The sequence below is a fragment of the Chelonia mydas genome, chromosome 1 (assembly GCF_015237465.2).
Source record: "Chelonia mydas isolate rCheMyd1 chromosome 1, rCheMyd1.pri.v2, whole genome shotgun sequence".
Classification (NCBI taxonomy): Eukaryota; Metazoa; Chordata; order Testudines; family Cheloniidae; genus Chelonia; species Chelonia mydas.
The window spans coordinates 245,806,388-245,833,891 of NC_057849.1; the positions used below are offsets into that span (position 1 = coordinate 245,806,388).

The window sequence follows — 27,504 nt, forward strand, 5'->3', positions numbered from 1 at the left end:
GACTCCTGAAAGGAGTACAGTAGTCTGGAAAGGTTGAGAGCCACTGGTCTAAAGAATGTATTTTTTCTCTCTGACATGTCCCACACTACTGTGAGGGATAAAACAAGTAAAAAAAAATTCAGAATTAGAAATTTCAACTAGATTTTTTTTAATGAAATTCAAATGTTGATAGAAAATGGACGAATTTTTTGCAAAGATTACATCTTGGTTTCCAGCCATGTTTAGTGAAGGACATGGAGAGCAGTGGATCCCATGAAGGACCACGTGTCCAATAGTTGTTACTTGGTGGTAATATATATTTTCTTTCAAGATATTATTCAACCACTAGATGTCTCAATGTGCTGTAAGAGTTCCAAGCAGGGGTGTGATCCCACATAAACAAAGGAGACAAAGCTGGAACTCAAGCTGTGTAGAATCCTCTGTTTGTCTGTAGTTATTGGTGTTTTCTTTAACAACACTTCCTGTTTAAGATTGACTGTGATTTCACATATCATGACACTATTTTAGATTTAGATCAGGGAGTAGTTGGGTTCAATTCAATTGAGGCTGTGGTTCACATATTGAATGCTTTCAAAACATGGTTATTTTTCCTGCTCTTAGCAAAGCCCTGGCAAAGGTTAGCAGTGCTAGGCTGTAACTGTGTCTCTGAGCAGACAGTTTTCCTTTGGGAAAATGTGTGCTTGTGTGTATTTATGTCTTCTCATCCGTACAAATCTAATTTTGCATGCCTGTGTTGTACATATTGGGTCTTCACAATGTTTGTGTTCATGCCTAAAAAGAGATGCAGATTTTTCCCATGTGCCTGCTTAGTGTGCTTGTGTGTGTGTGTGTGTGTGTGTGTGTGTGTGTGTGTGTGTGAGAGAGAGAGAGAGAGAGACAGAGAGAGAGAGAGAGAGACAGCATTCACATTTCAGGATGTGCATGTGTGTACACAAGTTCACATCAAGTGCCATGGATGGGGAAGTTAAGGGGTGTGAACTTATTGGTGAATGTAGTGTTATGTGCCCAGGAATAAGATTTACTATGTACTTGATGTTGGTACCAACATGAGAACCAGGACAGACAGCTCGAGATGTGAAATAAATGATCTATCCTAAAGGCTTTTGTTTAAAGCATTTCTGACCAAATTTGTACTCAGTCAGTAAGTCCAGCATCTCTTTATCATTGTCGATTACACGATGGTTGTTCTCCAAGGTCACTCATAGGTGTATATGTACAAGCGTAGTAACAAAGCCAAACTATTAACATAAAGCGTTTCTGCTTCTTGTGGCCCCTTCTTTTGCCTCCCCCAAGATCCCACCTGCACTATATGTTGTGTCACGTTAGGCATCCATTTCATATTTAAAAATGTCAATAATTGAGCTGTGCCGCTGGGATGGATGGGATGGGATTTGTTTGAAATTGTTTTTTAAAACTCTCTGAGCTGGATCTTAAGGTCTACCTGCGTGTAAGTTGCATTCTGCTACCTAGTTGCCATCCCACACTCAGGGAATGCTTTGGGCCAAGGTAGATCAGCCTCAGGTGCTCTGTACACCCTAGGAGCCACTGGCGTTAGATGACAGCAAGCTCTGATCATGCCCCATTCATTCTACTCCCAGGACACCAACTGGACCAACTGACTGACAGGAGCCACTTGGCCTTGAACTGGCTATACTGACTTCAAACCATCTGGGGATGTCCCTACACAAGGGGAACCCCCATTTGCCCTGTGAGGGTCATTCTCTGCCTGCAGTGTAAAGAGGGATGATGGGCTGACCCCTTGAATCTACAGCCCTGACTAGTCTACAAAAGGGACTGTACTAAAAGACTTTTTATAAAAGCTCATTTTAACAGTGGCTTCAGTTAGCACTGATTTCCCCCATGTGGAAAATGTATAAAGCATCTGTCATAAATATAAAGGGAAGGGTAACCACCTTTCTGTATACAGTGCTATAAAATCCCTCCTGGCCAGAGGCAAAACCCTTTCACCTGTAAAGGGTTAAGAAGCTAAGATAATCTCACTGGCACCTGACCCAAAATGACCAATGAGAGGACAAGATACTTTCAAATCTGGAGGCGGGGGGGGGGAACAAAGGGTTCTGTCTGTCTGTGTGATGCTTTTGCCGGGAACAGATCAGAAATGCAAGCCTTCCAACTCTTGTTAAGTTAGTAAGTAATCTAGCTAGAAAATGCATTAGATTTTGTTTTGTTTAATGGCTGGTAAAATAAGCTGTGCTGGAAGGAATGTATATTCCTGTTTTTGTGCCTTTTTGTAACTTAAGGTTTTGCCTAGAGGGATTCTCTATGTTTTGAATCTGATTACCCTGTAAGGTATTTACCATCCTGATTTTACAGAGGTGATTCTTTTACCTTTTCTTTAATTAAAATTCTTCTTTTAAGAACCTGATTGATTTCTCATTGTTCTTAAGAGCCAAGGGTTTGGGTCTGTGTTCACCTGTACCAGTTGGTGAGGATTATTATCAAGCCTTCCCCAGGAAAGGGAGTATAGGGCTTGGGGGGATATTTGGGTGGAAGATGTCTCCAAGTGGTCTCTTTCCCTGTTCTTTGTTTAAAACGCTTGGTGGTGGCAGCATACTGTTCAAGGACAAGGCAAAGTTTGTACCTTGGGGAAGTTTTTAACCTAAGCTGGTAAGAATAAGCTTAGGGGGTCTTTCATGCAGGTCCCCACATCTGTACCTTAGAGTTCAGAGTAGGGAAGGAGCCTTAACAGTGTCTAAAGCATTTTTTTGAATAAGGTTCTCAGTAACCTAAGTAGGTTTTCAAATCCTCAGTAGGTCTCTAACATGCTTTCTGTAAGAGGTGTTGAGAACAGTTTAACCATAATCAGTTTAATCTTTACTGGTGATCTGTTGTTCTCGAATCCACTGGAGTGGGGAGGGCTGGTCCAGGGGATGGCCCAGGGGGACTCATAGTCAACAAAGGGTAGACAGGGTCACAGTGTTTATGGTACCTATAGGGTCTAGTGGTGGGAAGGCTGTTGACCAGTATTAGGAAACTGAAAATTCCTTCCGGGACAATAACATTTCATCTCCCTTATTGGGGAAAGGGCACTAACCCTGTTTTCTGTCTCCTGCTTGCTGAGCAGCTGGTATTGAAAATCAATGCCATTTATGAGGCCCGAAGGGGAAAGAAACGTGTCAAGAGGCTGTCCCAGTCTACAGAGAGCAATTCAGGGAAAGGTAAATGAACATGGACCAAAGCATGTTGCTGCTGAATCTTTCTGAGAGTTTCTGCCTGGCTTGAATTTTTTACTGTGATGTACAGTGTGTTTTCTAATACTTTGTCTGGTTCAGTGTAAAAAGACTGGCTGGGGCTTCCTTTATGAATAGGGTCCTACTAAATTCATGGTCCATTTTGGTCAATTTAACGATCATAGGAATTTAAAAATCATAAATTTTATGATTCCAGCTATTTAAATCTGAAATTTCATGGTGTTGTAATTGTAGGGGTCTTGACCCAAAAAGGAGTTGTGGGGGGGGGTCGCAAGGTTATTGTACGGGGGGTTGCAGTACTGCTACCCTTCTGCTGCTGGCGGCAGCTCTGCATTCAGAGCCGGGCAGCTGGAGAGCGGCGGCTGCTGGCCGGGAGCCCAGCTCTGAAGGCAGAGCCGCCGCCAGCAGCAGCGCAGAAGTAAGGGTGGCCTGGTGTGGCATTAGCCCCCTTACTTCTGCACTGCTGCTGGCGGGGCGCTGCCTTTAGAGTTGGTCACTCGGCCAACAGCCGCCGCTCTCTGGCTGCCCAGCTCTGAAGGCAGCGCAAAATTAAAGGTGGCAATACCATGATCCCCCCCTAAAATAACCTTGCAACCCCCCTGAAAGTCCTTTTTGGGTCAGGACCCCCAATTTGAGAAATGCTGGTCTCCTCCATGAAATCTCTGTAGTATAGGGTGAAAGCCCACAAAAGACCAGATTTCACGGGGGGGAGTCCAAATTTCACAGTCCCTGACACGTTTTTCATGGCCGTGAATTTGGTAGGGCCCTTTTCATGAAGCTGAAGGCTAGTCCACTATCTAAGGCTATGTCTACACTGTACACCCTGCAGTGGCACAGCTGGGCCAGTACAGCAGTGCCACTGTAAGGTCTCCTGTGTAGCCGCTGTTTGTCGACCGGAGAGAGCTCTCCTGCCAACAAAATAAAACCAGCCCCAACAAGGGGCAGCAGCTTTGTCGGCGGGAGAGCATCTCCTGCCAACATAGCGCTAGCCACACCGGCGCTTTTTGTCGGCAAAACTTTCGTCAGCCGGGAGGGTGTTTTTTTCACACCCCGACCGACAACATTTTACTGACGAAAAGGTAGTGTAGACATAGCCTAGGAGCTCTTACTGTAAGGACATTTCCCCCCGACTCAGTTTTATTCCATTATTCCTAATGGTAACCTCATGGGTTGCACTGAACAATTCCTCCCCTTCTTGGTGTTTCTTTCTCACAGATGCTTGTAGATGTTTGTCATGATATATATAAAAGCTTGTGTTTCGGGTTTTAAAACAATCACTTTTAGGGATTAGGAAGAGACCTTAATGGGGGCAGATTACTCCACATTGACCTGCTGTGGGGGTTTCTTGCACCTTCCTCTAATGCATCTGGTTCTGGACACTGTCTGAGGCAAAATACTGGACTAGACAGACCATGCGTCTGACCCAGAATGGCAATTAATTGTGTTCCCCCGTCCCTCAAGTTATTGTGTAGCAAGAGAAGCATGTTAGATCCAAATTTTGCACTTGGTTACATCCATACAACCAACTGAATGTCCATTGAAAATTTCTGGATTTTTCCATTCGCTCTATACACATAATCGCTTTTGTTGCTCTTTTCTGAATGCCCTCTAATGGACAGGAAGGTATCAAGAATGGTGAGCTAAGGCTCCATTGTCATGGGCACCCCTGGGAAGAAAGAGCCCTTGTGTGCAATACATTCTGCGTCCTTAAGTGGTTAAGCCTGGTTTTATTCTGCCATCCATAAGAAGTGCACTGTTTTTAGACAGTCTTTATTTCATGTTTCCTGGTAGTTACAGATGAGAACAGTGAATCGGACAGTGACACCGAAGAGAAACTCAAAGGTAAGAAAAGTTTGCCCTGCCCACACACATGGGAGATGGTTACTCACAAACTCGCACTTGATTTCCAGGGGTATATTAGCTCTTTCCTCTTCTCTTTGAGGCACTTAGAGAAGAGACTCATTTCTACTCAGAAAAGAGAGAAGTCAAAGGCCACAGAACCGCAGGAGAAGCTTAGTTTGAGACACATGAAAGCCCGAAACAAACCGAGAGCCCGTTCCAACTCCCACAGAAGTCAATGGGAGTTTCTAAACTGACTGTCATGAGAGTTGGCTTGGACACTGAGGCAGTTCAGAAGAGGTTTCAATAAGTAAAGGGTCACAAATGTGTGAAGAAGGCTGCCAGAGGCAGCATTGCAATGTGACAGCATAAGCGTAGTCCAAAGGGCATATTGCACAATCACTTGAGGAGCAAACTGTTGCAGCGTATGAACTCTAGATAGCTCAATAGAGAGATTGAGCTGCACTACATGCTCTGCTGTGAAACTCCTGTGTGTCTACGTGAGGCTGTTTGCTCAGCCCCAGAGGAACTATGTGTTGTATCAGCCTCCACGGGATTCCTCCAGAATCTCCTTGAATTCCCTGCCCTGGTTATCACTCCAGCACTGTACTAGTGACACTGTGATTATGTTTGGATTTATAGCCGTAATTAGAAACCAGCCAAAACTGGCATTTGAAATCTAAGCTCCTCCAACTATAAGGGTTTTCAGATTCCTGTGCAGAGATACAACCCTAGCCCTGTGGTTTGGGGAACAGGTCAGATCCTGGTGCAGGGCAGGGGTACGCAGGTGGCATTCCTGCTCTGTTTCTCACACAATGCATTAGTACTGGAGATGACCTAACCTTACCCCTTTTGGGGGTTGCCTTAATAGAAAAATTAAAACAAACATAAACGTCACCCTGAGCATCCTCCTGAATTTAGCTGTTAGCAGGGTTTTTCCCTGCAGCATCCTTGTGTCCCTGACTCAACTTACCTCTGCGTCAGAAGGTATGTCTACACTGCAATTAGACACCTGCGGCTGGCCCTTGTCAGCTGACTTGGGCTCGCAGGGATTGGGCTAAGGGACTTTTAAATTGAGGTGTAGATGTTCACGCTCAGTCTGCAGTCCTCCCACCTTGCAAGGTCCTAGAGCCCAGGCTCCAGCTCCAGCCTGATCCCAAGTGTCTACGCCACCATTAAACAGCCCCTTAGCCCAAGCCCCACGAGTCCAAGTCAGCTGGCATGGGCCCAATGCGGGTTTTTAATTACAGTGCAGACATGCCCTGAGAGACACTCAATGAGCTTCATAGAGCTCTTTTCTGTTCCTGGACTGGAGTTAATATGAACTGTCTGGTCTGGCTGCCAGGGTGAATCAGCTCAATAGGCCTGTATCTCTGTGCAGGGTCCTAGCACCTGACCGCTTATCACAGGCTGGTTACCCACTTTGCAGTTAGCTGAAATCTAGTGAGGACAAGTCATGAGACTTTTGTTTGAACCTGAATTAGAGCTCTGATTGGGCCTCAAACCTACATTTAATCCAGATCAGGGTCCAAACACCACCTCTTTGGCCCATATGTTCCAAGACAATGTGGGAACAATTCTACTGAAAGACTATATAGCCATTGCCCAATCACTACACCAAAATCTTCCAGTAAAAAATGTTCGTGTGTTACCACTGTATCTAGAGTGGTAAAAACTACAGTAGCTCTGTGTTACCATGTGTTCATGTTCTGAAAAAGATTGTAATTCTACACATGAGTGGACATTCCATGCGTTCAACAAGAGCAAATTTGGGGACTTTCTTCTCCTTGTTTCAGCAGTTCTTTCTTCCATTGCTAGTTTGCTTTTCCTATTCATGGAAAGTGCATATCTTTGGAGATGGAATCTGCCTGTTTTAAGAATCCAGAAGGGGGGATTTTGCTCTCCCATGAGTAGGAGCCGGTTAGTGCTGCTGCAGGGAAAGGCTCCAGCAATGGGAAGCTGGTAGAGCCTTTTCCTACTGACGGAGTCTTTAACTGCGGCAAGGAAAGGCTCTGGAAGGGGGCAGGCAGCAGCCTTTCCCCACTGCCTCCCCCCTGCCAGATTCTTTCCCCAGCAACCAGGAGGCAGTGGGGCACTATGCTGCTAAAAATACAGTAATTCCTCACTTAACGTTGTAGTTATGTTTCTGAAAAATGCAACTTTAAGTGAAACGATGTTAAACGAATCCAATTTTCCCCATAAGATTTAATGTAAATGCGGGGGGTTAGGTTCCAAGCAAATGTTTTGGGGGCAGACAAAAGGCATTATATACTGTACTGTACTGTGATGGGGAGGTGCCCCTGGCTTACCCCACACAGGCACAGCCTGCTGCAGGCAAGGACGCTAGGAAGCACCTTGCACAGCAGCAGCGGCAGCTTCCCCCCAGAAGAACAGGCGCCGACTTTGCCGGGGGATGCTCCAGGCCTACCTCTTCCCATCACAGTTCCACTCCAGGCCCGCCTCTTCCCATCCCCACTCCACCTCCTCTCTGGAGCCCGACGCATCCCCGCTCCTCCCCTTCCCTCCCAGAAAGTCCTAAGCGCCGCCAAACAGCTGTTTGGCAGTGGGGGAAGCGCTGGGAGGGAGGGGAAGGAGGCGGAGAAGAGGAACTTGTGCAATGCTCCCTTGTAAAGTCGCTGCTCTTCCACAGAATCTTACAAGCAATGGACAGAGGAGGCAGCCAAACAATGTTATAAAGGAGCATTGCACAACTTTAAACGAGCATGTTCTCTAATGGAGCAGCGACATAACTTCGAAACAACATTAAGCGGGAGGACGTCACGTGAGGAGTTACTGTAGCAGTGTAGATGGGGAGGCACTGCTTGAGTGAGTGGAGAGGCATGTAGTGTATGATCTCACATACATACCCACAGCCTTCAGGCACGTCTGTACCGACTCCCCTAAGCTGTGGCTCACCGTTTTATTCTTCTGTTTATACCTGTGCTAGGGGGACTATGCACGTATGTACACTACATGCTGCCAGAAGAAGGGTACAGTGTACATGCATTCTTGGGGGCGGGAGTGGCATTTTCAGAAGCACTCAGCCTACTCTGCTCCTGTTGAAGACAGTAGTAAAAGTCCCATTAGCTTCAGAGGGAGCAGATTTAGGCCAGTGCTGAGTGTTTTTGAAAACCCCGGCCTTAGACAATAAAGAGCCTTAACCCCCCCACCTGTAGCCAGGCCCTGACTGGTGCAGGTGGGATGGGGATAAAAGATGATTATAAGCTATATTTCCAGTCCCCTTATAGCCTCACCAGACATTTTTTCACTTCCTGGTGTAACTTAGACGAGCCATAGGACTGCTGTCAGTTGTATTCAGCTGGAATCTATGAGCAGCACAAAGCAACCTAATGAGGGGCCAAGGATCTGGCCCAAGGCATTCATATAAGTCTTCTTGGGCAGAGCTCTTGTTTGCATTCACTTTATTTGGTGCTGATCAGTTTCCAGTACACCATCATGGATTGCCCCTGTCAACTTGGGGGCATCACTCTGCCACCCAGCAGCGCAGGGTGCCTGGCTGTGAAGTGCTCTGCAGTCTCATCTTGCAGTTTACTTTTACGGAGGGAGGGGGCACTTTTGGAGATTTACTTTGAACCTAACTATAAAACTACAGGGGAAAATGTTCCGAGGGAATCTTGTCTAGACTCTCCCCAGTGGGTGGCTTTTCATTACTTTCCCGATTGGAGTGTTTATTGTCCCATAGTTTGTACATTGTGGTAGTCTCAGACTGCTGGTCAGTTTTGTCCTTTTCCCAGTATCTTTGGGTGAACTTGGCTCTTGTTTTAAAAAATAAAAGTAATTGGAGCTCTGATTAGCTTCAGGCATAGTATGGGCTGGCATCAGGCAACCTTTTTCACTCATCCCTCTGCCAATGCATTTCATTCCTGGCCTACAGCTTCCCGCATCACACCATTACAGCCCTGGGGCCATGACATTACTCAGCCTGTCTTCTGACCTACAGTATCCCCAGCCACTCTAGTTCTGGGCTTCAAGTGCTGCCAGTGGCCTCTATCCATCAGTCACATGTGCTGGCTTTGACATGTAGATGAATGAGGACGAGGATGACCCCAGGAACTCTCTCTTTCACTTGCTACCCCATCTGGATTTCAATTTGGGTCTCCCCATCTGAAAAGCCTACCTATTAAATCATTGTGCCACATAGACCCCATAGGTTGCAATTTGGGCACCCACCCTCTTGTCCCCTCCTCCCGTGTGCTTTTGGCCAGTGCTACACACCTGTGTTGAAACAGTGCTCAGATTACATACTGTCTAAGCCATTACAGCTTTTCCTTGGAAGCTGTATCGCACAACTTCCAAATGTTTCTGCCTCTCACTCAGCCCTTGGGAAAGGAAACACACTGTAGTCACGGTGAACTCACAAGAGGTCATTCCAAAGCATGGTGGGAGCTCTATCCAAAGTCCAATATCAAATGACTCTCTCTCTCTCTCTCTCACTCTCTCTCTCTCTCGCTCTTTGTAGCTCACAGCCAACGGCTGGTGCATGTTAAGTCCCGCCTGAAGCAAGCCCCGCGGTATCAAACCTTGGAGCGGGACTTGATCGAGTACCAAGAGAGGCAGCTGTTTGAGTACTTCGTCGTGGTATCGCTGCACAAGAAACAGGCTGGGGCTGCATATGTCCCTGAAGTCACCCAGCAGTTTCCATTAAAGGTTCGGTGCCTGGGCAAAAGCCTACTGGTGTAGCAGTGTTATCATTTAGGCTCTTCAGCCCCATCTGGAACCCATTGCCCTCCTGGCTAGCATGCTGCAGAACGCATGTTTAAACAGGAGACCCTCGGGGGAAGTTAGAGCTCTCATGTTATCCCATAATGTAATGCAGGATAATCCCCTGCTGTGCCATTGCTTAATAGGACAGAGGATTTGGAGGTTGCCCTGCCCTCCATGAACTTCATGATGTTCTCGAATGCAGATGGAGCAGCTATGTGGATTCTTCACTGCCCAGGGAGAAAGTGTGTAAAAAATTCTTCCACCACTTATCTCAGTAAAAGGGAAGCAACCTGGTATTGCTAGGAGAGACCAGCGACTGTGATTCTCAGGGTGAAGAAAACTGTCATTGCAGGGAGAGCAAAGCTATTCCTAGCAGGTCTCTCTTGGCATGAGGCATGAGAAACAGGACCAAACGAAAACACGTGGCAGTGCATTTTCCAACATGGTGTAACAAGAGTTTGCTGTAGGCTTTATTCTGCACACACGTCCCCGCACAGATAGCCTCCTCCCTTTACTGAGCTCTCAGCTATATCACAGCATGGAAGAGAGACCCAGCAGGGACAAACAAATGCAAAAGTAGGGTTTGGTGCGGAGTGTGTGAGGGGAATTACTTAAAAAAATCCTAAGGTCAGGTGAGCTAGTAGAGCAGCAATTTTAATATCTTCCAGGCAAAAGCTTAGTCTCTGTCATCACCTCTTCATTTATCACAGGACAAATATTTGAAGCTGTTCCATCCCCACGTGACTAATTGAAAACATGCCCTCCTTCTCTTCTCCACTAGCTTGAGCGTTCCTTCAAATTCATGCGAGAGGCAGAGGATCAGTTGAAAGCCATTCCCCAGTTTTGCTTCCCCGATGCTAAGGACTGGGCGCCCATCTACCAATTTGCCAGGTAGGCAGGCGTCTTCCTCCCCCATGAGAACTGGGTTTGTACATATCATTCACTTAGCCATGGGAACTATTAAGGCAAAGAGAGAGAGACCCAGTGGAGGCGGAGACACTCCTGGAGAGTCCAGAAGGGAACAGAACTGAGACCGTGAGAGGGGAAAGGTGGAGATATGAAAGGACTAAAGTGTTCTCTGGGCGGTGGAGTGGGTGTGTGTACGGTGTGTTTCCTAATGTGACCGTTTTTTTTTTCGTCTTCTTGTCTCTGTTCTCCCTACTGCAGTGAGACCTTCTCCTTTGTCCTGACTGGTGAGGATGGGAGTAGACGGTTTGGATATTGCAGAAGGCTACTGGTAACTATTCACCATTCTGTTCCCTAAAAGGGTCCGAAGGGGGAACCCTCCTCTGTTGTGCTTGTCTTGCTGGCGCCAACTGAAGGTGGGGCGGGGCTTCCGCTGTTCGATTCAGCGAAGAAGCAAAAGGCACAGAAGAGGGGACTCTCCAGCTTTCTGCTTCCCTCTGCTCTGTTTAAGGTCCCTCTTCAGAATCCATCCCCTCACTCCAAAATACAGACCCTTTTTGCGTTTCTCATGGTTTCACAAGGAGAGCTTCTTCTGTTTCACCAGCCAGCCCCTGAGCGACCAGGCCCCAAGCAGCCCAGAGAAAGCAGCCGCCTGCGCTCTGCCTCGGTTGAACTAACTGCCTTTTTTTGGTGTGTTTGTGTTTCTCTCTTGAAAGCCCAGTGGGAAAGGGCAGCGTCTCCCTGAGGTTTACTGCATCGTGAGCCGCCTTGGGTGCTTCAACCTCTTCTCTAAGGTGAGGGGGAAAGGAGGGACAGAACCTGCGCTCTGGGCAGCGATGAAGCTGAAAGCAAAATCAAGGCTAGACGAATGAGGTTCAGTAAAGTGGAGGGCTCGTACTTGAGAGACTGGAAGACGGCACTGGGGGCGGGAACACGCACTAATTACATGAACTTTGCAAACAGACTATGAAAAAGCAAATTGCATGAAAATATGGACCAGCAAACATTGGCTTGTCCCTTTAATAAAATGACCAGAGCAAAGAAATTCCAAGATAAAGGATGAAATCCTGGCTCCACTGAAGACAGTGGGTTTTACCATTGACTTCAGTGGAGCAAGGATTTCACCCAAGGTTTCTACTCTAGTCTCTCTTGCTCACTCCATAGCATTCTGATACTGCATATTTGGGCTCCACACAAGCTGGGGTAAGGAGGGTATGTAAATATTGTTGTATTTTATTCTCTGTCTCCCTCTTGCCTCCTGTTTATACATCTGTGTCTTCATGTTCTTTCTTCCAGATCTTGGACGAGGTTGAGAAAAGACGGGGGATTTCCCCTGCTTTGGTGCAGCCTCTCATGAGGAGTGTCATGGAGGCTCCTTTCCCTGCGCTGGGCCGGACCATCACAGTCAAGAACTTCCTACCAGGCTCAGGGACTGAAGTAAGGACACCACCAGAGCTGGAGGAAGATGGGATGATAGGACAGGCCAGCAAGCACCTGCTGGAATAATAAGTCAGGCCTACACCTGTAGTGCAAGGTTGTGGGAATGTGCAAATTCCTGTGAAGTGGAGGCTCAAGTTTAGAGTCAAAGGGATTGGTTCTCAGTTCCTCTGTTCCTGAGCGTGGGGCAGGTGTCTTCAAAAATCCTACATTCTCCTGGGGCTGTTCAGGGCCACTAATGGCTCTAGTCCTCTGTGGTCTGCCTCTTCCCATGACTCAGCCCTCTAGCCAGGTCACTTTAAAGTCTCTCCCTTTCCGGGATATGAGAGTCCCACTGTCCTCTGCCTTTCTAACAAGATCTTCAGCCCCAAGTCTGGGCCTTGTTGTCCTCACCCTTCTTTCAGGGCATTTCACTCTCTTTATCCCCTTCTCATGGGCCAGGATTTCTCAGGGCTCTCCTCTGGTTCCCCTAATACAAATCCCAAACTAAAGGGGTACAAAGTCAAATCAATTCCTGCCCTCCTTGGGCTTCACATTTATCCCTCTCTGCTGCTCTGATCCTCCACTGAGCACTTCCTAGAACTCTTTCCATGGTAGAGTCCAAATCCTGCCCTTCTATCAGGGCTTACCACTGGAGCCTGCTCCACTCCCAGTGGCTGTTTTATCTCTCTCCTGGCTTCTGCCAGAGCTCTCTGTTTAGAAGAGGATCGCAGGGCCAACTCTCCACCCCTAGGCTTCTTCCTTGAGCCTTTTCACTCTATAGTCCCAGAGAGTGATTGCAGACTCCCTCCCTGCAGCCCCCTCCTCCTTCTTCATCGTTTTGGGTTTTGTGGCACAGCAGAGTCACTTTCTGAGTGTCTGACTGCCATGCACAGGACTTTGGAGGTAGGTTATGACTTAAAGTCTGTCACCTTTCCCAGTATTCTTAAAGAACTGCAGAATAGCTTTTTTAATTGGGCCCCCATTTTCCTTGTATTCTGGACAGGAGTGGCAAAGAAAATTTTCTTATTTATATGGAAAACTCAGAACCCTTAGTATATCTCCTTTCACTGGTACAGTTTTTACAATTCCATGAGAGATGATCCATCATTTGCTGGACCATACATGTTTCATATAGTCCATCCTTTTGTTTGTTTATTGGAAATAGGTTACTGTTTCATCCACAAAGACCTGTTAACATTTTGAATAAAGCCATTTTGCTCTTAGAATCATAGAAGCGCAGGACTGGAAGGGACCTCGAGAGATCAGCTCGTCCAGTCCGCTGCACTCATGGCAGGATTGAGAATGTTCATCTCAGGGCCTTGGACTATATCAACATTTTCAACTACTGGGCATAATTCACAGAATTTTTTCCCTTTTATTTCATGTGCTCACAATTCTTGCCATTCCTTCTTTAGTTCATTTTTGATTAAGTGCTTAAATTCCAGTTTGCTTAATGGGATCTCTAGGTCAACTTGTATGGCCTTAATAGCATTTTTTGTCTCTTTGCCAGTTCATTGCCAGCTAGCCCTACATGTGCCAGGATCCATGCTCTTATTATAGTCGCATACAATTGGGCCAATTCAGCTGTTAGCAGTAGTATTTCATTACATATATTGTTTCTGCTGTCAGACTTGCCATTATGTAGTGTCTGCAGTCCTGATAAGCTTTCAGACAGGGTGGCCATGAGAGCTGGCCGCAAAGCTAGGGCCCAAGTTAGTGCCAGCAAGACCCCTATTAGCTCAGTCAGAGATAAAGGTCATGAGTCTGATGGCTTTCTTCAGTCTGAACGTGGGCACCTAGAAAGCTATTCCCACTCTACCTGTTCCTTCCTCTCTGGAGCCATCAGTATGCATCTGACAATAGTGTCCCCACTTATCACAGATACGTTGATTTGCTATATCTTATATATTAATCATTCTTCTCCTTTTGTTCATCATATAGTTCCATATCTATCTCAAGGAGGTGGTTCTCCAGAGATAGAGTATTTTCCCAGAGCTAGAGATTTTGGCCTCTTTTTTAAGCCTTTATTTTCACAGAGATCCTTTATCCACTTCCTTACCCTACTTACTGAGGAATTTTGAGTTTTTGTCCTACCTGCTCTCCACTTAATTCCCTAATTAATGTATATTAGCTTAGTGTTATCTTCACTATTACCTAGTACTTTGGCCCTAAAGCCTAAGTCTCAGAGCTTCATTCTGAGAGTGATAGGCATTTCTCCAGCTGCTATCTGCGTTACATACAGAGGTGAGGTAATGAAAGCACTGCATGCAGTATGCAATGCCTGTACTTGGATACAGTCTAGTTTTCTCAGATTTGTTTTCGATGCTGACCTAAAGGCCTAGCAGCCATACTCAATAATAGGTCTGATTAGCGTCTGCCATTTTCTTAGTAAGTTTCTCCCTTTGCACTTATCTATAATGTTTTCAATATGGTCCTGTCCCGGGGTTCACAAGTCACTACGAGAGGCGCCTCCTCCTGGCCGGTTTGGGGATTAGCTCTTTTGGCCTGATGCCTCTTCTTATGGTTTCTCAGCCTGTAATCTCACTCTGTCACCCTGAGGCCCTTCTCCTGCTCCTCAGCAGCCGCAGAGCCTTGTCTTCATGGCTTGCATCTCTGGCCAAGTCACAACAGTCCTCCCCTTCTGTGATTCTATCACAGTCTTCCACAGCATCCCAGGCAGTCCTTAGGTCCACTGCCCTGGCTAAGTAACTCCCTCAGTGATGGGGATGGATAGTCCCGGATGGTCCTCAAGATCACTGCCCAGAGTGGGCCACTAATTCAGTGGCTGGTAGGGGAACCCAGGTCCACCCTCTACCCTGGGTTCCAGTCCAGGGGCCCTATCTCTGGCAGCCAAGGTCTGTACTACCCCAAACCTTCCTACGTCTCTCTTGGACTACTTCGTGCATTGCCTCTCCCAAGCTTTCATTCTCCACCCTTCTAGCCAAACCCTTTTCCTCTGGGTCAGCTAGACAAATCCTTCCTCTAGGGTCTAAATCTCTTGCTCTCCCTTATCCCATGAAGAGTGACTGAAGCCCTCTTCCTGGCAGCATCCCCTTCTGCTACCAGCTCCCTGGTTTTATAGAAGCCCAGCCTGTTCCTGCATAGGTGAGCTTCCCTTAATTAGGGCTTTCCTCTCAGCTGAAATGTCCCCTGGTCTGCAGCCTAACAGGTTAATTGGCCCACCTGGCCTATGTTAACCCCTTCAGGGCAAGTGGAGGAAGCACACTTCATCACAGGTCCCTCCAGGTGAGCTTGTTATCAAATATCACACCTAAGAATTTGTCCTTTTTCACTATATTTATCTGTTGGTCATATATTTATATAATTTCTGAATCTTCCATGTTGTGCAGATCATTCATTTAGTTTTGTCAGTGGAGAGCTTGAAGCCCCACCTATTTCCCTGTTCTTTACTCCCACAAAGTGCATCGCTGATTCCTTTGGAGTCCCAGGTTTTTGCTTGTGGTCCATATGGCCTGGTCATCAGCAAATCATCTGATGTCTATTCCTGCACTCGTTTCCTTTGGAAGGTCATTTATCATGATGTTAAAAAGGGCTGGGCTAATGACAGTCCCCTGTAGAGTTCAATTTGTAATGGAATATACAGTGGAAAAGGCTTTCCCTACCCAGACCCGTGTAGTTCTTTGGGTAGGAGATCCCTTGTCCATTTGTATATTCTTCCTACAGTACCCAGATGGTTGCCACTTTATATAATAGTCTCTCTCTCCATAACACATTGCAGGTTTTTTCTGTGTCCAGGAAGGTTACTATCATGTATTCTTTCGGTTTTTGTGCTTCTGTGTCTATCGGTGTCAGTTGCACCCCGGCCATCTGAACCCACATTATGTTCCCTCTGTGAGCCTATTTCCTTTTGAGTGTGCTAGTCAACTCTCCATCCCCAGTCTTTCCTGGTTTTGGCGAACCATGCTGTGAGAGCAATGGGTCTGTATGCCTCAGGCCTAGAGTGCCTCTTGCCAGGGTTCCTCACTGAGGCAATAAGCTCATGTTTCCAGTCCCTAGATATTTCCCCTTTTCTCCGTATGCTATTCTGACATTTTAGTATTACACTCAGACTTTCATTGCCTAGGTATTGGAGCAGTTCAAAGCTTACTAGCCCCCTTCTGCTTCCTCTCTTTATGTGAGCCAGCCTGTTCCTGCCCAGCCCTGGGCTTCATGATCAGTTAAGCCTGGCTCTCCCTCCAGGTGTAGCCTGCTATGTTAATTGGCCACTCAGGCGCACATTAACCCATTCAGCGTTGTGTGGGAGTGAGCCTTGCTTGGGCCTGAGAGTAAATTTAAGTGGCCTCAGGGTCTCTGGGAAACCCATATAGAATATCTGTAGTGGAGCATGCTCAGCCACACCCTCAGTCTGCCGCCTACACCAGAGAGCTTCACTGCACAAAGGTTATTCTTAGGGGGCTGTTTTGCCCACTTTAAGGCCCTTTAAGCTGCCACAACAGCACATAGAGGCCTTTGCCTACCTGAGAACCAGGTCCAAAGTCGAGAGTGAGTCATATGACGTACTGTGGAAGAATAGGCCAGGTGCTTTGAAGCTGGTTACACAGGAGGAAAGATGGTCTCGTGGTTACAGAACTGGCCTGAGACATGGGTGACCTGGCTTGAATTCCCTGCTGTCACAGACTTCCTGTGTGACTTGGGCAAGTCACTCTGTGTCTCAGTTCCCCCTCTGTAACATGGGGGTGATAATACTGCCCTATCTCACAGGGGTGTTCTGAGGAGAAATACACTAATGGCAGTGAAGTGCCATGGTGAGGACTGTATACGTAGATAGAAGCAAAGAAAGTAGTCTGTGTTGTAATTGATACCAGAGAGGACAGTCTACAAGTTAGACCTTGCTCCCCTCTCCTTCCCGTCCAGATTCTCATAGTGAAAGTGATCCTGGCTGTTTGAACTGGCTGAAGAATTAGAAACATCCCCTGCCTCCATCCTTCTCCCTGTGCCCTACAGAGTGCTGCCCAAAATCCATTCCTGATGGGAACAAAATTCCACTCCCTGGGACTGCCCCATGTCAAAAGACTACGCATAAAAGTCTGCTTGGACATCACACCCGTGGAGAGGGAGCTCCCTGTGCCTAATTCAGTGGGAGAAGCTGCAATGGATTTCTGCACCCACCTGGAATGGACTCTGGATAAAGCCCCTGGGAGAGTTCAATCTGAACCGTTCCTGTGGCCTACTAGAATATAGGACCTTGCCCAAATTGAACTCCTGGTTCTACTTGTTATTAGCCCTGTCTGCTGACCCTCATGTTGTGAGAACCTACCAGTTTATGATAGCCTTCTGCTTCAGACCTCCTCACCATCACTGCTCAAGGGGGTGGGGAAAATATGATGGGAAACCAGTGCTGGCCTTCAGCTTCATTTGCAGGCTGCATTTGTGGGTCCTGTGGAAAGACTAAATCTCCAGGCGTGCCACTCACTAACATAAAGTCTCCTTTAGCTCCAGCAGCAACACTGTTTCTTTTGGTTGAGAGGGTCCCTGGTTGAAGTCCTGGGGGAGTCTGGCCCCTTGCCTGTCAGTGCACTGATTGAGGCCGTGACCTGTGTTTTGCTTCCTTCTGGCAGGTAATTGAGCTGCGGCGGCCTCTGGACTCGAGACTTGAGCATGTTGATTTTGAGTCCCTGTTCTCCTCTCTCAGCGTCCGACACCTGAGCCGAGTGTTTGCATCCCTGCTTCTGGAGAGAAGAGTGATCTTTATAGCAGACAAACTCAGGTACCCACCTTTGCATCTTTCTCTTGTGTTCTTTTAAACCAAATGTTAGTTAAGGAGAGACTGAGAAGGGAGTACTGGCTCTCTGTGTTGTTCTTTTGTTCTTCTCTGTTATTTCCCAGCAAGTACAGCCAGTGCTCCCAAAGGGCAGGAGCTCTGACGAGGTGACACACCCTCTCCTGGACATGCTGCGAGAAACCAAACTCCTCAGCCCAGCTCAAATAAATAAATTCGTTAGTCTCTAAGGTGCCACAAGTCCTCCTTTTCTTTCTGCGGATACAGACTAACACGGCTGCTACTCCGAAGCCCAGCTCTGGAGCTTGCAAAAACTGAGCTTCCTCTGGTGCACAAAGAAAACCAAGTTCCCTTTACTCAGAATCTCACCGAGGCAGAGCTCCTTGCAATAAGAAAGCAGAACCCCTCCTATTGCTTGGGAGGGAAACAATGTTCCCTTTTCAGCCATGCTCTGGCAGGCACAGGAACCAAGCCCGGGGTGGGGGGAAGTAGAGAGGGAACTCAGTGTCTCTTAGCCCTTTCGCTGAGGTTCTCAGATTCTGTTGACTAATTTTTTAATATTGGTTCTTGAGGTTTGGGGTTTAAACTGATTCACTCCCACAAGTTCAGCACAGGGGTCCAGGTCTCTTTAAGATTTTATGCAGCTGGTGCCTGGCAGCCATCCAGCCCTTAAGCACTTGAGAATTCAGAGAGAAGAGTTCTCAAAGCTCGGTGACGGAAAAGCTACAGATGAGTAATGACACTTATGAGCGCGATCAGGTTTCAGCAGGCGTACAATACCCCCAAGCTGTCTGTTTTCACAGATCCCAGCCAGCCGGGCTACAGCCCTGGGACTGGGGGAGGAAAGGCAAGTGGAGAGGCCCCTTTTGTAGGGGAGCAAAGGAACAAGTCGCCCTGCAGGGGTCCAGGGATTTGTAAGGGCAGAGCTCATACAAACTCATTACACCAATGGGGAGGCTGGGTGGGTTGTAGCAGCATACAGGCTGCAGCTCCCCACTTTCACTCCTTTACTGCTGCTTTGGGTCAAGGAGGGGAGGATTTATTTGGTTACATTTGCTTGACATGTTACATACATAGATTTTTTTCATATCCTCTTAAAAGTACATCAATATGCAAAGCATGAAAGCACTGATGCTGCCCTTAACCTGAGACAATTCTATATTTTCCATGTCTAAACTACACAGATAATTTTGGTAATCTTTATAATGACAAGATTTTCTCTGGGAGGTTTTTTCTCTCATACAGGATAAGCGCAGCATTATGACTGGATTCGTTAGGGACAGAAGCATAGATTAACCTTTACATGATGATAGCCAGTGAGAATATGTGATGCCATGCAAGGATTTTATTGGTATAAGTTTGGAATCAGCGCATTGTTAGGCAGATCGCCCCAAATGAGTGCCAGTAAAACCCTTATATCATATTGCACCATCATGTGGCATGTCCAAAATACATGTGTTGTAGAAAATATTGCAAAAATGTTTTCTATTAGTATTCTTCTGACAGTAAATCCAGGTGCCTTAGTACTGAGTCCAACTGTCCAAGCCTTGGAGAAAGAGAGAAAGTATTAAAAATTGTAGAAACCTCTAAAAATGATATACAATAGCTTTCCTATACATAAAGGTTTTAAGGTCCAGCGTCTATGAATCTACAAGGACTGGAATCAAGTACTATGTGCCGTGTTGCCAACACTCATGCTTTTACTGTGAATCTTGTGATATTTGTTATTTCTCTTAGAGCCCCATCTCCTGGAGTCAGTTATTTCACGAGAATCTCAGCTTTCTTTTTTTGCCCTCAGCTTAAAATAAGTTTTGAACCCACATAGTTGTGGCGATGAGTTTGAAAGCATGACCCAAGAGTGCCTTAAAGGCTGAGAAACCAAAAGTCAAAGAAAATAACCCAACTGTAATATTCAAAACAAAAAATCCATGGTTTTTAAAGCCGATCTCATGATTTTGGGGACCTGACTCATGATTTTGGAACATTTGGCATTGGCAACACTGTAGTGTATCATAATGGGAAGCTGAGAATCTTCTCCATCCATTGGTGGAAAGCTCCTGTTCCTATCAGTGATGGCTTTTGAGATATTGGACTTCAAATCTATCACTGATTCAAGGCTGACTGTCACTTGTCCTGGAACAGGGGACAAGGAAATTGCCAAGTATTAAATAGTGTTTACTTTGGGAATGGGAATTGCACGTTTTGGGGGAAAGAAAACAAACATTTATCTGGCAAATAGATTTTTTTTAAAAGTAGAAAAAACAGCTTTTTGAAGCTGCTCAGGGGTTTGGAATGCTAGTAGGAGTCCAGGAGGGATGGATTAATGGTCAGAGTGCAGGTGAAGTGGTGAAAAGTGCAAGATAAATTGCATTTATCACACACCACTCTAATTTATCATGTGGATGTCATCACTGTGTTTATCTGTATGTGTATATTAATATATAGAGAGAGAGAGAGAGAAAAAATGATACACACGTAGTTTATTTATGTGTTTTAATTGTTACAAAATCTGAAGTCTCTGTGAAAGGAAGTGGAAAGGATTCTTGCCAAGTACTGTCTGAATTATTAAATGTTTTCAAGCTGAGCCAAAAACACATCTAACAAGTGTAAAGCAAGTGAAATGCTTTTGTCTTTTCCATCTTTGGAATGAATATTGAGTGTTTTTTAAAAATCTGTCAATCCAAAGCTTGGCAGTGGACAAAGAGAGAATTTGGTTGTTAGTTTTATTCCCCCATGCTATAGCAACAAGAATAAACATTCCCTTTCAACCCAAAAAATGACTGCCCCAAAAAATTGTTTCTTTACTGAGATAATCTTTCCCCAGTTTTGCTCAGGCCTGTACAGGCCTTCATGCGGGTAGGGGAAACACCAGTACTTAAGGTCTGCTATGTGACACAAATGGATTAGACTATCTTTGTAGTGAGATATTGTTTTCAAATCAAAGTGCCAGAGTGACAGTCCTGGACATTAAAGACCAAGATTTGCACAAATAGATGTCTCAGAGTCAGACTCCTTAAACCCAACCTAAATAGGTGGCCTGATTTCTCCAAAGTGCTAAGAATGTGGCAGTTCCATTGGGCTGAGTGGAAGCTGCTGGGTACTCAGTACTTTAGAGATCAGAACACTTATTCAAGAGCCTAAATATGGATTTAGGAACCTATCTTTAAGGCACCCATTTTTGAAAATCTTGGTCTAAAGTCCTGTGAGGGCCTGGAGGTTGCCCTGGTGTGCCCCCTTTTGGTCAGGCATGGCAACCCCGTCTCACGTCCCTTCCGCTGGGTTATACTCAAGTCCAGACAGATCTTTTTAATCAAAGAGCATACTCCTTGCAAGGGTCTCATTTATTAGTGATGGCCACAAGCACAAGTAGAAGCTCATTCAGGTACACCCAGGGATATTTGTTACCTTGAGCTTAGTCCAGCTAGCCGTCTCTGGCTCCTTCCTTCAGGAGACTCTTCATTCCTGTGCCTGAAAATTGCCTCTGGTCCAGCAAGCCTTCTTGGTTCATTCTCAGGGTTACCCCTTTTCAGTCCTTCCTTAAGCTGGAATCCTCAGCTCTCCTCCTGGGAATTGGGCTGTATGAGTTAATTCCACCCTTTCCCCTCACCTAGGAGCCTCACCAGCTCTCCTCGCTGGAGCTGGGCTCTATTAGTCTGATTTTGTGGTCCCTCCTAAACAGGATTCCTCAGCTGTCCTCTCTGGAACGGAGTCATGGATTAACCAGCTGTGAGACCTTTACCAGCTTCACCCCCAGCTGGACCAGCCGTTCCCTACTGGTGTCGCCTACTGTCCATTCTGCTATGAGCAAGGAGGGAGCTTTTATGCTGTTCCCCTTCTTTCAGCTCATCCCAGTTGGGTGGGGGAGAGGGGAGCCTTGCCCCATTCTCTCTGCAAGGCTTCTGGCTCTGTGTCCTTAAAGAAACAGTAATGGGATTTCATCCCGAACGCTTTTTATTCCTGGGACCACTTCCTCTCTCAGCGTGTCTCCCAAGTCCCTGTATATATAATCAGACCTTTCATCCTCTTAAAGAACTAGGCCATGTGATGGGGTGGGTTGACCATTAGGCACCACTACCCTTAAAGGACAGATTACCTGGTCACAAGTCCTATAGATCCCTGCTGGGGACTGCAGCTGTGTCAGCAATGCTTCGGGGTCAATAGTATCAAAGGCAGATTTAAAGAATCAGCATGGATACTTGATTTTGATCATCACCAACAGGAGACGACAAACTGACAAGAGCAGCAAATGCTCCATGCTGTACCTAGGTCTAAAATCAGACTGATCAGGACCCACGCCATCTGAGCACTCTGGAGTTGCTTTTCTCTCTTCTCCCTAACCTCAGCCTGAAGGAGATTAGAGAACAGATGATAGCTGATAGGATTCCCAGCCTAGAGAGTATGTGCCTAAAAATCATCTCAGCATGACATGCTGCTAATCTGCCATGCCAAAGGGAGGCATTGACAGTCTCCACAAATAACGGACCCTTGTCTTCCTGCTAGATTTAAATCGTTCTAAAGCTTCCATTTTGCAGTTGAAAGGCTGAAGTTCCCTGAATGCATCCAGTACCACAGCGAACAATATTGGCTGAAACTCAAGCAGAGGAGACTCTACACTTGTATTCTCCCTCACCCCCCTACTCCCCAAAGCAGCATCTCTGCACTCTTGAATGCTGATGGATCAGAAGCTAAGCAATCTGAACCACAAAGTAGACTGAAAATTCCACAATGGGAGAAATGAGCACAGATGACCAGGATTAACCTGGGAGAGTTCTGGTGACCAGGACTTCAGAGATGCTATGGTGAAAGGAAGGAAACCTTCTTTGCTTCCTGAACAGTTACAGCATACAACTTCAAAACAAAATTTTGTCTTAACCAATGCAACTGAGTCTGTGACCTCCACCAGCTGTCCTCCCAAGCATCTTCCCTCCCACTTCCTCTGTCACATGCCCTCTGTATTCCACTATGACTTGCAAGCAGGGGAAGAGGGAATGGAGAGTCACTGTAATGCTGGTAGAGGACAAAATGTTTTAATATCCCACTAGCCTTCAGGTAGAGTAATGTTTTGGCTGCACAGCGTTCTTCCTTACAGCTGTCTGGAACCAGACCAGTTAGTTCCATTAGTCACTAAGGCCAACCTTTCACATCAGTTCCTATCCCTGGGTGGAGGAGCTGGCTGTGCCCTGAAAATGAAGGAGGCAGAGGTTGGTTCACGACAAAGATATAACCTCTACCCTTGCCACCTGCATTCCAGCTCAAAAAAAGGAGCTCCAACGCTATTCTCAGAATAATCCCATAACGCTACTGGCAATTGGTGACCATGCTTCCACACAGACACTGCTATTATTTCTGCAGGTTATAAAATTGGGGAGGTGAAAAATATGCTAGGAAACAAAGAAGGAGGAGGAGGAGGAAACCCCTGCTTTTCAGTCTCGGATAATGTTGGCCACAAAATGTGTGAGGAAAAGCAAAATCTCCTTAAAGGAGACAGTTTTAAAGGGATACAGTCAAGCTGATGTTCACATGGGAGGCATACTCTTGTTACAAGTTTGCTGTAAATGAACGCAATCGAAGAACGTTTATTTTTCACGTTGTTTGCCTTGTGCAATTGACAGGACTCTGTGGAGAGTCAGTATCACTATCTGTGGTTGGTGCAGGACTTGCTGGTGAGAGCAGAAGCAAAGTGCAAGTGGAGGTGAAGGGGCAGTAGGCTGGAACGTGCACAGAGAGCAAGAATGGGACGGGAACATGCTTTAGTGGTTAGGCTTCTGCACCCTTCTAAACATCAGCTGGAGAGTAGAGCCCTCTGCCCTTTTTTAAAGGACCTTTTAAAAATCCAGGAGACTGTATTTAAAGTGCGCTCCACCAGAAATGTCAATTTTTTTTTACAGCTGACCGTTAGAAACAAATCAAGTTGACAGTGTCCCTTTAAGCAAGGAAATGAAAATCTGGGACTCTTCTATAAAGAGAGACTTCCTCTATGTGGAAATCCCTTGAAGTAATTCCCTAGTATATTCTCTTCACCTGTTAGAGTCACAGGTAAAGCCTAAAGAATAACAAAAACCTAGCGCTTATATAGCACTTTTCATCAGTAGATCTCAAAGCGCTTTACAACGGAGGGCAGTACCACTATCCCCATGTTAAACTGAAGTGTTAAATGGATACTTCTCTCTGTCCTAGGATCAGAATTCACTTATCCCCTGGCTGGCATGCACCTCTGTATAAACTGCTCAGAGCGCTTCTTCACCTGGTCACAGTGATGTCCCAACAGCAGAAGTCACACTCTGCCAAATTGAATTTATCCAGTGAAAAGCAGCCAAAACCTGTAGCCCAACCATGATATTCTCCTAAACCCACTCTAGTGTCATGCTGGAGGGACTCAAATTTACCAGACATAACTGGAGCAAAAAATCAGGCCTCACTTTCTGAGCGAGCACAAGACCACATCGACCAAACCCTCTTCTCTCTCTCTCATTACAAGTCAGCAACAGCTGCCAGAGCCACATTTCTCACTGTAAATTCCACCCATGGAGTTTAATACAAGCCAGCTGTGAGTGCTTTCCTGGCCATGTGATTTCTTCAGGCCAGACTAGCCTTTCTACCCTCCCCCATTCTTTCAAGAGCTGGATGCTAGTAAAACCGAAATGACGTTATGTACACAGCTTGTTATGGCGAGCCTCCCCATCCCCTGACATGCACAAACACTTCCAAACCCAGAACAGATGAGTAACCAATGTCCCACAGCGTGCTCTGCATAGCCCCGTGAAACTGACCGCACGCCCCGCCCACCTCTCCTTCCAGCGCTCAGAAGAGTTCTCTGGCCAAACCTTCTTGGAAGTCGTTTGTGAAGGAACTTTCAGCAGAGTCGCTGGTAGCATTTGAATGGGAAAAGCATGAATTGTATCTCCCCTACCCCAGCTCCTCAGGGTATGTCTGTACTGCAATTAGGAGGTATGATTTCAGCACTGTAGGCATCTAGCTAGATCAAAGCTATCCGGAGTAACAATAGCGATGTAGCTGCTGCAGCATGGCATGGCTGGTCACTTGCGCACATGCTCCAGGTCCTGGATGGGGTTGCACTCAGGAGGGTAGCCCATGCCACTGTCCATCTGCCACGGTTACCCTGCTCTTGTTACTGAAGCTGGTTTTGATCCAGCTAGATAAAGGCAACTCAAGTATGTCTACCCTGTATACAATCGCACCTCCCAATTGCGGTGTAGACATACTCGCAATCTAGTCCCTCCCCTCCATCCTCTTGGGTCAGCCTGGCCTTTTGAGGCCCTGTCCTGATCAGGACCTGTATGGTAGTGTCGTATTTTGTCCTGGTTTCTATTGAGTATTTAGTCTGTTTTCTCTGAACAGTTCATTATATGTGCATTGATACTCTTTTCCCCTGCAGCCTTGTTCTTCGCTGAGGTGTATGCTGAGTGTCAGAAAGAGAAGATGCTGTTAATTAAAAGAGTGTCATTGGGCTGGGAGAGAATTAAGCATCAAGACAAGCTGTGCCTTCGATACTGTATCTCTGCTCTCTAAAGAAAGCAAATTTGCACTGTTAGCCACTTCTGCGTGTCCTTGTCAAGCATGCACAGCAGCCACTGGAGGCAGTGGAAAACTGCCCCGTGTCATGTGACAGAGGAATAGCTTCCTGTAATCCTGACCCATTCCATGTGTCTTTAGACCAGGAAATAAAGATTGGGGACAAGAGTTTTGAAAATGACTCGTGACTGTGGGTGTCCAACTTGAGACACCTGAAAGGAGCCTGATTTTCAGCAAGTGCTGAGTGCTCACCCTCTGCCTTGCCTCTACTGCTGTGTGCTTTGTGTTGTCTTTTAGCACCCTGTCGAAGTGTTGCCATGCCATGGTGGCACTCCTCTACCCCTTCACCTGGCAGCACACCTACATCCCAGTGTTGCCGCCTTCCATGATTGACATTGTGTGCTCACCAACCCCCTTCCTGATTGGCCTGCTCACCAGCTCACTGCCCCGCCTCAAGGAGCTACCCGTGGAAGAGGTGAGCCATGAACTCAGATGAAATGGTTGTTTTTAAAAGCCACAGGCGTTGGCTGCACTGTGTTGTCTTCTCACCCAGAAGGGTTTGCCTCTTAGACTTAGATTGTGTCACTGTTTTAAGGCAGGGTGGCATTGTAACTACCTGTGGCTGCAGAAATACAGCTATCCCAGTTGTCAGTGAACTGCATCATGAATAAAACCCGTAACCTTTGGCTCCAAGACACACAGGCTGCTACCTAGTGAGCAGTGACTTTGCTGCAGCTGGTAGGGGGAACTGACATAATGACCTTCATTTTTCCTTCCTGTCCCACAGGGAGTTGGGAGAAGGGCTCCAGTGGTGATTTTGCTGGTGGGCTTTATTATTAAAAGTTTTGTTGTTATAGTGCTGCCAGGACAGTGCGGAGAGTCAATTGCTCAGTCTGTTATGTATGAATTGTTCTTTTTAGAGATTGTCCAGGGCCTGGGATGGTTGTAGTTAGTACGGTTTCAGAGTAGCAACCGTGTTAGTCTCTATTCGCAAAAAGAAAAGGAGGACTTATGGCACCTTAGAGACTAACCAATTTATTTGAGCATGAGCTTTCGTGAGCTACAGCTCACTTCATCAGATCCGTGAGGTGAGGGAGGCAGGTGGAGAAGGTTTTGTGCCGGCCCTGATCAGAGGGGATTCTCAGCACCATTGTGAAGATCTGAAAGTACGACACAAATATTGAAACAAAGCTGCTGAAGCCTAAGAATGAACTAAAAGAAATAACCACGACTTCAGTGAGATATGAATCAGAGCAGGCAAGCTTGAGTAGCCGGGGGATTTCACCAATTTATTTGAGCATAAGCTTTCGTGAGCTACAGCTCACTTCATCGGATCCGATGAAGTGAGCTGTAGCCCACGAAAGCTTATGCTCAGATAAATTGGTTAGTCTTTAAGGTGCCACAAGTATTCCTTTTCTTTTTGTAGTTAGTACAGACGTCTATCTGACTGGCTGTATCAATCTGTTGTCTCTTGTCTTATACTTAGATTACAAGCTCTTTGGAGAAGGACTGTGTTTTAGTTCTGTTTGTGCAGCACCTAGCACAATGTGGTCTGGTCTGTGACTAGGGCTCTTAGGTGCTCCCAAATTACAAATGAATAATAATTATAAGCAGACCTGTAAATAAATGAATAACTCTGAACAGTGGTGTGCCAGGGCAAACACACACACACAGCGTGACAGGTCATAACATTTTCAGCCTCACATCCAAAGTGTTCCTAGACTCCAGTGCAGGAAAAATCTTTGGTGGGCTACAACCTTCTGCCCATTAGTGGCACTGATGGTGGTAAGGTGTTAAGGGAAATAATCTTTTAAAGACAAGCTGAGATCAGCGACTCTGTTTTTCTCCCCAGTTCACACCTGCTCTATAACTACCAACACTGTTCATACAGAGCTGATCTTTGCACAGTCATACTAAGCAATTACTTCCAAATTCCTGTGGCAATGAGTTCCACAGATTACATATGATGTGTTTAATTTTTTTTAAGTTGCATTGCTTTGTTTTGTGCAATAGGGTAAATACTAAGTAGGAGTTAATGATAAAGCCCCATATTATTTTGGTCCCTCACTCATCATTGGCTGTGTAAAATAGTCTGTGGCTTCTTTGTAAAGCTTTTCGCTTAGACAATAG

General features: G+C 46.2%; 1 protein-coding gene across 4 annotated transcripts in view; it reads left to right on the plus strand.

The window, feature by feature from the left end:
- Nucleotides 1-27,504, plus strand: part of DENND2A (DENN domain containing 2A) — a 79,965-nt gene that overhangs the window by 46,610 nt on the left and 5,851 nt on the right. For all 4 annotated transcript variants that reach the window (XM_037879134.2, XM_043541378.1, XM_037879145.2 and 1 more), the window contains 9 exons: nt 3,086-3,179; nt 5,004-5,054; nt 9,532-9,719; nt 10,558-10,667; nt 10,944-11,013; nt 11,399-11,476; nt 11,979-12,119; nt 17,681-17,829; nt 25,672-25,849. In XM_037879134.2, the coding sequence (XP_037735062.1) occupies nt 3,086-3,179; nt 5,004-5,054; nt 9,532-9,719; nt 10,558-10,667; nt 10,944-11,013; nt 11,399-11,476; nt 11,979-12,119; nt 17,681-17,829; nt 25,672-25,849 (1,059 nt within the window). The remainder of the gene's footprint in view (nt 1-3,085; nt 3,180-5,003; nt 5,055-9,531; nt 9,720-10,557; nt 10,668-10,943; nt 11,014-11,398; nt 11,477-11,978; nt 12,120-17,680; nt 17,830-25,671; nt 25,850-27,504) is intronic.